We start from the raw sequence: 10,416 nt of genomic DNA, 5'->3' as shown, positions 1-10,416 counted from the left end.
AGGAGAGCAGGGCCCTGGGAAGCTGTGCAAGCCCCCACAGGGAGCAATGCACTGAGGGGAAGGGAAGGGAAGGGAAGGGAAGGGAAGGGAAGGGAAGGGAAGGGAAGGGAAGGGAAGGGAAGGGAAGGGAAGGGAAGGGAAGGGAAGGGAAGGGAAGGGAAGGGAAGGGAAGGGAAGGGAAGGGAAGGGAAGGGAAGGGAAGGGAAGGGAAGGGAAGGGAAGGGAAGGGAAGGGAAGGGAAGGGAAGGGAAGGGAAGGGAAGGGAAGGGAAGGGAAGGGAAGGGAAGGGAAGGGAAGGGAAGGGAAGGGAAGGGAAGGGAAGGGAAGGGAAGATCTCCTGCTGCATTGGGGCTCTTGCTGGGGTCTGGGTTGGAGCACAAGGCACAGAATGGGGCACAGTAGATTGTGTTTCTGCTGAAGAGACTGAAGATTTCTGACCAGCCTGAGTGTGTAAAATTGTAACCCTGATCAAGGAGCTGTATCCTTGATGCTGAGACTTGGAGGCTAGGAAAGAGGAAGGGGGTAGAGCCAGGGCCAGGAGGGCAGGGGGGGCGGTGGGGCGGGGGGGCAGGGGGTAGGGAGCAGACCAGGAGACAGTCCCCCTACCTTCTGCAGCACACAGCACATCTCCACATAGCTTGGGATTCTCCCTCCTGATCAGTCAGAGACATCTCTGTCACTACTCTTTTCTTCTGCCCCTCTCCAAGGGCTGGGAAGTGATGGTAGTGAGCCTAGAGCCACATGTTTCACTGTCCTAATGGGGCACAGGGTCCCAGGGCCGCTGGGACTGTTGGACACTTATGGACACTTATGGCCCTCCCTAGGGACACAGGAACCCAGCTCTGCCTCATGCCAGTCCTATAGCTTTGAGAAGGAAGGAGGGAGGGAGGGAGGGAGGGAGGGAGGGGGAGGAAGGAAGGAAGGAAGGAAGGAAGGAAGGAAGGAAGGAAGGAAGGAAGGAAGGAAGGAAGGAAGGAAGGAAGGAAGGAAGGAAGGAAGGAAGGAAGGAAGGAAGGAAGGAAGGAAGGAAGGAAGGAAGGAAGGAAGGAAGGAAGGAAGGAAGGAAGGAAGGAAGGAAGGAAGGAAGGAAGGAAGGAAGGAAGGAAGGAAGGAAACTGCGGCATCTCTTGGGCATCTTGTTGGTGTGGTAGATGAACATCAGCAGGAACTGGCTTTTATTACAACACAGTGTGTTAGTTTATTGTGTTTGGGGTGCAAATATTCGTTCTCCTTTTGATTCTTCAATTTTTCATGTATGCGTTCTGATGTCTGAACAACGATTTTGTTACCATTCCTCGGAGCTCACTCACGATACGATCTCCTCACAGTTCCTTGCTGACAGTTGCCTCTATCCCCGTTTAAGCGCGCCGTTCCCACCCCCGGCCGTTCTCCTCCGTGTTCCTTCTGATCTTTCCTCGACGGCCCCTCCGCCGCCCGCATTTCGGAACACCGAGACCTCAGCGGCGAGCTGCCGTCGGGGCTTCGGGCATCGGAGCGGAGCCGCCCGCCCCGGCTGCTGCATGGAGGACGAGGCGGGGGGCGCGGGGCCGCACGGAGGGTTGGGGGGGGGATCCGGGAAAGCCAAAGGGAAAGCCGGCCCGGCCCCAAACAGAGGCGGATCAAGAGGCGGTGTTTCATTTTTAACTTTATTTGGAAATCTCATCCAGAAACACTGGTCAATAATAAATATATCGATAGTTATCAAGAATATATAAAAAATAAAGACACGGGGTTGTCTTTGAGGCCCTACCCAAAACCAAACGAACGATCGAACGGAATTAATGATAATAGCAATTCAAGCGAACGCGCGGGGAAGGGCTCCGGGAAGGGGAAGGACAGCACCGGCGGCTCCGAGCCACTGCCGGGGGAGCGGCCCGGCCGCGCCGGCCCCGCATGCAAACCAGAACCGGAGCGGAACAAACGAAACAACGAAACAACCGCAAAACGAAACGGAACGGTTCTCCGAGAGGAGAACCGAGCGCCGAGGGGTTTCAGGGAGTGGGAGGCGAGGAGTTGGCAAAACGGGCCCGGAGGGGCCGCGCTTTGCACCGTTTCCCTCCTTATTTTGTTGGTTTGTTGTTGTTGTTGTTTTATAAGAGGACGCGGAGGGAGGAAGAAAGGAACCGCCAATAGAACCGCGCCGCAACCAACACCGAAAGGAACTCCCGCAGCGCCCGAGGCGGTCCCGCCCGGGGAGATCCGCGCTGCGCCCCGCGGAGCTGAGCCCGAAGCCGGGGCGAGGCGGGAGGGAGGCTACGGGACGCCGCCGTTGGACGGAACAGTGAGAAAACCCCGCAAAAGGAGAACCCCAAACCGATCCCATCGTCTGTGAACAGCTGCGAGCACTGCAGTGACAACCATGTCTTTTTTTTTTTTTTTTTTTTTTTTTTCCCCATCCATTTTAAGGAATTATTTACATTTCCTCCCCACCGCTATTACTCTTTTTTTACCGCGGGGATCGCACCTCTCCCGGCTCAGAGCGGGCGGCAGCGTCCCCTCGGCAGGGTCCTTCCCTCCCCGGCGGCGGGGGGCAGGGCCGGGGCGGCTCACTTCAGCAGGTCCTTGGTGTCCGCCGAGATCCGGCCCATGCCGGAGGCGGAGAGGGCAGAGAGGTGAGGCGGGGGGGGCACCTGGCAGATGGTGCAGGGGCACGGCAAGCCGGCCCAGTGCTGGAAGCCGCCGCCGAGCTGCAGCGCGGGGGGAGTGGAGGGGGTCTTCAGCAAGGAGTGGGGCGGCCGGATGGTGCCCAGGGCCGGCAGCGAGGCTGGCAGCGACGGGGACGCGTTGGCGGAGGAGAGGGCCCCGCCGAGGATGGGGTGCACCTGGTGCACGGCTCCGGCTGAGTGGGGCGGGTGCGCGGCGGCGGAGTGGCCCACGGTGCCGCAGTGGAAGGCCGAGTGGTGGCCACCGTAGATCTCCCCCACCAGGCGTTTCATCTCCTCCAGGGAGCTGGTGAGCATCAGGATGTAGTTTCTGGCCAGCAGCAGGGTGGCGATTTTTGAGAGTTTCCGGACGGAGGGGCCGTGCGCGTAGGGCATCACCTCCCGCAGCCCATCCATGGCCAGATTGAGGTCGTGCATGCGCTTGCGCTCCCGCCCGTTGATCTTGAGCCGCAGCTGCTGCAGGTCCTGCTCCGAGAGTTGCTTCTTGATCTTGTACTTGCCGCCCTCCCCCTGCGCCTTGGGGCCGCCCCGGGCCAGGCCCTCCCCGGCCATCTTCTGCACCAGGTCGCCCTGCGTGGAAGAGACGGGGTTGAGGCGGCTCTCCGGGTGGTGGTGGTGGTGGTGGTGGCGGTGCTCCCGCAGGTACATCTCGTCCATGTCCGGCGAGGAGGCTCTGCTGGAGACGGAGCTGGAGTCAGAATTCATTGTACTCGAGCGCCGGAGCGAGACACCTTGCCCTGATCGGGAGGCGGCGGAACGGGGCGGCTCCTCTGGGGGGCACCGAGGGATGGACGGGTCGGACGGCGCCGGGCGGGCGGGCGGCAGCTCGGGGCGGCAGCGGGGGAAAGAGCCCTCTGCCCCGCGGCAGCGCTGCCCCGCGCCCCGCTCTCAAGGACGGCGGTGGGTGTGTGCCGGGACTGACCTCCGCCTGCTTACGAGGGGCTTTTATAGGGCTGCGGCGGAGAGCGGAGACAAAAGGAGCCCTCCTATGTATAGCGGTGTAGTTGGGATGACGTGCCGTTATTCAGGGCGGTGCGCTTTGACTGTCCCATTTAGCGAGGACCCCCATTCATATTCATGGCGGTGCCACCCGGGACACCTCAGCCACGGACCGTCAGGAGCCGAGGAGACACAAAACCCCTCTGATTGACACCGCACACCCGGCGCTCCGCGTGCCCGCCACCTCCTCCCCCTGCCCCTCATTTCCAATATAACAAGGCACCCCGTTCGCTGCGAGGAGCCAGGGCCGCGGGGACTGCCCGCCCGTCGGGGCCGCCCGGCCCTCCCCTCCCAGCTCGGCCCCGCGTTCAGGGTCGGTCGTGCGGCACCGGCTGCACAGCGTCCGCCCGGGGAAGCGACCGCGGTGATCCCGAGCCGCTGCTCCCGGCCCCGACGAGCCGAGAGCGTGAGGTCGGCACCACTCGCGGGGAGCCGCCGGGTGCGCTTCCACCCGCGAGCGTGGGCATGGGAGAGAGTTCCCGGCGGGACAGCGGGATGGTAAAGGGGTGTGGGGAGATGAGAGAGGGAGGAGTGGGGAACTGTCATCCGCCGAGTCGGACCGTGCTTCGTCTGCTGAGGGAAATTAAAGCCTTCTCATTGTCGGCACTGAGAGAGAATCCCACAGGGGAAGGGAAGAGAAAAGAAGAAAAGGAAAAGGGAAAAAGGAAAAGAGAAAGGAAAAGAGAAAGAAAAAGAGAAAGAAAATGAGAGGGAAAAAGAAAAAGAAAAAGAGAAAGAAGAAGAAAAAGAGAAAGAAAAAGAGAAAGAGAAAGGAAAAAAGAGAAAGAGAAAGAGAAAGAGAAAGAGAAAGAAGAAAAAGAAAAAGAAAAAGAAAAAGAAAAAGAAAAAGAAAAAGAAAAAGAAAAAGAAAAAGAAAAAGAAAAAGAAAAAGAAAAAGAAAAAGAAAAAGAAAAAGAAAAAGAGAAAGAGAAAGGAAAAGAGAAAGAAAAAGAGAAAGAAAAAGAAAAAGAAAAAGAAAAAGAAAAAGAAAAAGAAAAAGAAAAAGAAAAAGAAAAAGAAAAAAGAAAAGGAAAAGAAAAAGAAAAAGAAAAAGAAAAAGAAAAAGAAAAAGAAAAAAAAAAAGAAAAAGAAATGAGGTAAATCACCCCGTGCTTAGGAGGATGTATCAGAAATAACTGAACGGGACGTCGGCTCATCCCGCTGCCGTCACGACAGCTGTGAGCCCAAGCAGCATTCCGCACTCGTGGACACGGCACCGCCGGACCCGGCCGCCGCCGACCCATCGTCCGCTCCCGCAGAGCCGCTCCGTCGGTCCCGTTCCTGCTTCCACCGCCCCTCCCGGCGGGTCGGGCCGAGCGAGATGCGCTCGGCATACGGAGGCAGCGGCTGCCACGCGGCGTCGGAAGGAAAACGGAGATCGGCCGCCGAGGAGGGAACAGAGCGAGGAAAGAGAGGCGCCGTCGGGGAAGAAACAGGAACAGCCTGGCTGGTCGGGGCCGTCCCGCAGCGGGCCGGGGCTCGGAGCGGATCGCGGCTCCGCCCGGAGCCGGGGTGAAAGTGGGAGGTGGGACGCGGGGGGCAGCTCTACCGGGTCAATCCGCGTCGAAACTTTTCCCGACGGAACTAACACCGGGAGTCGGAAAGGCAATGCTGCCGGCATCGGTGCTGAGAGAAAGGTGAAAACGGCGGCTGGACGGCAACTAACCCAAAGTAACTTTCATCCCTCCTGTTTTTAATATCCGTTTTTATAAAGGCTGAGAGATTTGCCGAGGGAGGAAAACGCGCTTTCTGCGGAAGGCTGACGACCTCGGAGAGAGAGGGGCATAAGGAGCGCTCCCGGCGCCGGTGCCGGGCTCAGAAGAGACCCCGGAGCCGCGGCTGCAGCGGGGCCCGAGCGTACGGTACGCGGGACGGGGCTGAGAGGGACCTCCGCGCGGGGCTGCGCGTCCTTCAGTGCGCTCTGTCGGGCGCCGGGTGCCGAGTGCGCCTTGAGGCAGCGCCCGGTTTTGAATTCTCAGAGTTTCGGGACATCGGGAGAACTTTTCTCATACACAGCATCGCTCTGAAGGAATATTACATCCCGCTTCTCGTAACTTTATTGACCTTTATCGGCCGGCGTCTCGGAATCCGATTCGTAATTTGCCGAGAGCTTAAATGTTTCTTGCGGTTTTGTTAGGAGGCTATAAAGTTTTATGACTTTCGCCCTCTCTGCTTGCTTTTAATTCAATTTGAGCGTTTGGACAACCATGCTTTTAGCGTTAAACAGTTACACACGTTAGCGCTGTAATGAGGGCGTTACTGACGGGCAGCAGAGAAGCTCCCTGCTTCAGCTGCGGCTCTCCGCCGGCATCTCCGGGTGAGCGCAGCCCCGCTCGGGTGCCATCGCATCCATCGGGCCGGGCTGGCAGACGGCACCCATCTCCTTTAAGGCAGGGCGGCCCAGGCTCCCGAACCGCCCGCCGGCTGCGCTTACAGTTTTTTACCGGGTTGCATTTCGATTGACGGTGTAATTCCGATTGATGCTCCTCGTCACCTGACGCTGCCTTCACCAAAGCGATGAGATTTTATTTCCCGTGTTGGCCGCGTATTTACTTTGCAGAGGCAGGGTATTACGAGTTGCCTCAGAATTTGATACGGTACTCAAATTCTGAAGCCAGACAAACCCAGACTGGACGCTCCGCCGGCAGAACGCGGGGCGTTCTCTTCTCTGTTCAGCTATTTTCAAACTCGTTGGCAACGCGGAATCACAGCAGAACGTTATTAAGCAAGAAAAAGGAAATCGTGCTCAGCTCGAAGTGTCCCACAGCTGCCGGCGGGATGGAGCCACGCTGGTGTTGCTGCTGAGGGCGCACAGCCCCGCTGGGCACAGCCGAGGGGCACCGCGCTGCTGCTCATCAAGGACGACATTTTACTTTCTGTATTTCAGTACTGATTTGCAAAAGTTCTTGAAAAAATACGCTGCTATAACTTATCAATAAAATTTAAATTGTCAGACACTGATTACTGAGTGACGTGTTAATTGCTAATCCTCTGATATATGACAAAAGCCTGAAATTAGCTTCTGTAAATAATAAATGGCATTTCATCTATAGTTTTATTTTTTCTTTTTTTTTCCCCTTTTTTTCCTTTCTTTTTTTTTTTTCCTTATAACAAATGCAATTGAAACATGCACTTTATTTTGAGAAGAGCTTATAGAAAGTCAAGTGAATGTTTCTAAAGCTCCCAGCCACGCCGTAGTTCAGCCAACTGTGAAATATTTTGCTGTCCTGAGAATTTGAGAAAAAAAAAAAGAAAAGATGATTAAGTACCCATCGATCAGTTTGTTTTAAATGTCTGGTAATATTGGCACTGCCTTCACGACGCTGCACTCAGCCGCAGAGTGAAGGCTGCGATGCACATTTCACATACACAGATCTGCACACTTCAATGTGCAGGGCTCAATGTGGGGTTCTGGACAAACAAACTTTGGAACCGAGGCTGAGTTGTTACAGCACTGAATGATAATAACACTGCTCAGCAGCCTGTATTTATTTTCTCTTCAGCCCATGTTCATATTTAAAATACTAACGTTGAAAATAGACAAATTTCTTTGTCTTTCTTGCCTGCCTCCCACATCTCTTACAGTCCTTTGCACTCACATCACCACAAACTCCCCCCATCCGCTCACACTTGTTACAGAAATTCACCCATTGGCTTTTAAGACCCCTTTCCCTCACTGCTTTTGCAGGTGGTTGCTGCTTACTGAGTTCACCTTGAAGCCACGCAAGCCATGGAAATATCAGCTACATGCAAAGCAGAAGACAGAGAATGCATGAGAGGCTCCCCCCGCCTCTGTGCTCCCCATCACACCCCCCCGATGCACCGCTGTTTGGTAAAAGCTTCTCAGCTGATGAAAGTTCTCTTAGGCCCGAAAGAAAACCTTGGCGTTACAAAGACTAAAGATTGAAATGTTTTGCTGTCTCGGAAACAAGCGTAAGATTAATTTTTAACATCTATAGTGGAAACAAATAAAGCCATAGAAATTATTGAAAATCTCTCCCAATAGACATTAGGGAGCATGGGTGACTCTTTAAAGAGAAAGAAAAAAATCCTTGTCTCATTTTGTATCTCAATTTTAAACAATGCGTGTCTCGGGCAAATATTTATGGGTAGTTAATAGGCTAGTACAAATTCTAGAAGACACAACAAAAATTATCTGCAGTCTATTCACAAACCTTTGCCACGTCTCAGTGTTTGGGGATGGGTGTAGGGGCTGCCTTCACCACTCCTGAATAGAACTCTATTGTGTGGGCTTGTTCCACTGGGATCAATGGGACGACATGTGCAATGAGATGCTAATGAACACCAGAAACCACGGTAAAATCTGGCCCGGCCAAGGCGTAGAGCTGGTTTTATAAATCATTCTGAGTCTCTTGCTGTACTGCTTTTAGTCAAGCTGTTGAAATTTCAAACATTCAGGGAGGTTTTGCTATATAAAAAAAGGGTTTTTGTTGTTGTTGTTACTGCTTCTGGGGTTTTTTTTAGGTCGCATTTTCCCTCCCTGAAAAAGTGAATCCATTCTCACCTTGTTCAAAGTTGCAGCTGAGATGAGGCGGTCCTGTTTTCATGGCAATTGCCGTGTTGATGCAAGTGCGTTCCCACAAACAGAAAATGAAATACACTGCAGGAAAATAACATCAAGCACAAGTATAAAACAGAAGAATGATGACATTCAGAAAGAGGCACGCAAGGACAGTGCTGGCATCGCCCAATGGTCATTGCCCACCACACCTGCAAAAAAAACCAGCCCATCTTCTGAAAGGTTTGCTTTGCACACAATGGGGATAGCACTCCAGAGAAGTCCCTGAAGACCAGTGTAACTGCAGAGGGACTGTGCTTGGTGTGTGTGTGTGTGAGCCATGCATGTGGTGCTGTGCTGTGGGAGGCTCACGGTTTGCATGGGCTGTCAGTCTCTCCCCAGATCCTGAAGTGTTACAGTCTGTTTGCACGGTCAGAACGGGTTGCTGGGATGGAAAAGCCCCAAGCCTGCAGATCCAGCAATGCAATCCATAACTCCTGGGAGCTGCAGCATTCTCCTAAGGGCCCAGACACAATAGCAACAGGGACTGTAAAAGTCCCATTCCCATCTCTTAAAAGGCAGAGGAAAGGAGAGGACAGCAGATCTACTGACAGTATCTTTTTTTCTTTTTTTCTTTTTTTTTTTTATCAGCAAAGGTTAATCATTAACTATTGAAACACTGATGAACTGGGGTGTTTGTTTGCTGATTATGAGGTCTGTCAGAGCCAGAATCAAACCTCTGTGAAGCAGACTATCAGTCCTCAGCTTCAACAGATCCAGAGGTCAGGCCTCTAAAACCCAAATCACCGGAACAGTTTCTTGCAATGAAGAATCAGTGAATGCTGTAAGGAAGGGCTTAATTACTCCAGCGAGATCATTTTGTTTTTAAGCAAAAATGTTTTAATTGGGGGCAAGCCCTCTCATATTTGTTTCCTGTGAAGGAAATTTATTAGTGACTACTAATTACAGGTTAGTGAGAGAGTTCGTGCAGCCACAGACACAAAACTCAGCTGAGAGCATTCAATTTCTTTTCAGCCACTGACACTGAGCAAAACCATTTCCAGAGCAGGGAAGAGTGAAAAGCAGGCCATCTTCCCTGCTTTCCTTCCTGCAGCCATCTCACCTATCATTCATTGGCACCCAAACCAAAGGTGAGTGTCCGGCAGCAGCAGCAGTTTCATGTACCCAAAAATGTTCTGAAGCCATTCTTTCTTTTTTGTTTGTCACTTAGACACTTTCTCACAGGGTGCTTAGCTGGGACCCTCATGGACCTCAGCCTTCATATGGAATTCATTGGCTTGAAACACTGCCAGCAAATTTGAGAGGGAATAATACAGAGGAAATGAATGATTGCTTGGTGGAAGTTAGCACCTGCCTGTCTGTGGGAAATGCTGCTGACTGGGAGCGTAGGATGGGACTCCAAAACATGCAGTCTGCATGGTTTCTATACTACACCCTCCTTTTTCTTTCACATATTTTGCACATCCAGGTGAGCTAAGTGCTCTAAGGCTCCTCCAAAGGCACATATCACTTTGGAGTGGGATGAAATACACACAAGACAAGGAGAATCCTTTGCCTCTTAATTACCAGAACACCATTTGGCTCAAAGATTGATACGAATTTTATCTCACTCACTCACTGATAGCACAGTGTCCTTGTGGAAGTATCAGTGATCTGTAACTCTCGGTAACCATCACCATCTGTAGTTCAGTGAAACCAGCAAACCCAAAAGAGGTGGAGACATTGCTGAGATGCGCAAAACCTTCATTGAGGGGAGTACTCTGTAAGTAGGTAAAATAGATGGAAAAGACAGGGCAACAATAAGAAGAATGATAAAAAGATAAAGGGGAAGAAGCAAGCAATTATATGTATTTTTAATTATAGAGTTCTGCATGACTGCTGCTCACAGCTGAAGACAGAAGCAATTATGTTTGGCACTTCTGAAAATGAAATTCTATTTAAAATTAAATTCACAAGCACACATGTTTTGAATTGTCTTCTCTTCTTCATATCGTCTTCATTACTAAGCGAGCCTCTTCTCCACAGCTGGTAGGCACCTGAAATGGCTAATTAATGTGTAACAGTTCAGAATTCTGCAGATATTGCCACCGTTTTGCTAAACTGCAGGAAGGAGCCCAGCATTGCATCGTCAGTGCCTTTGAACTATTCAGGACTCTCTGGAAATCTGGGGAGCCTGTGCAGACTTGATATCCTCTTCATCTTTCATTGTTTTAA

At 52.4% G+C, this 10,416-nt stretch overlaps 1 protein-coding gene across 1 annotated transcript; it reads right to left on the bottom strand.

The window, feature by feature from the left end:
- Positions 1-2,546: 2,546 nt before the first annotated feature.
- On the bottom strand, positions 2,547-3,368 carry OLIG3 (oligodendrocyte transcription factor 3; the record flags this gene model as incomplete). Its single annotated transcript, XM_079550130.1, has 1 exon — positions 2,547-3,368. The coding sequence occupies one exon, from the start codon at positions 3,366-3,368 to the stop codon at positions 2,547-2,549; it is 822 nt and encodes a 273-aa protein (XP_079406256.1).
- Between the last annotated feature and the right edge of the window lie 7,048 nt (positions 3,369-10,416).

Source organism: Tetrao urogallus, assembly GCF_951394365.1.
Source record: "Tetrao urogallus genome assembly, chromosome: 2".
NCBI classification, from domain to species: domain Eukaryota; kingdom Metazoa; phylum Chordata; class Aves; order Galliformes; family Phasianidae; genus Tetrao; species Tetrao urogallus.
The sequence above is the reverse complement of the archived record's forward strand: the minus strand, read 5'-3'. Positions and strand labels throughout refer to the sequence as shown.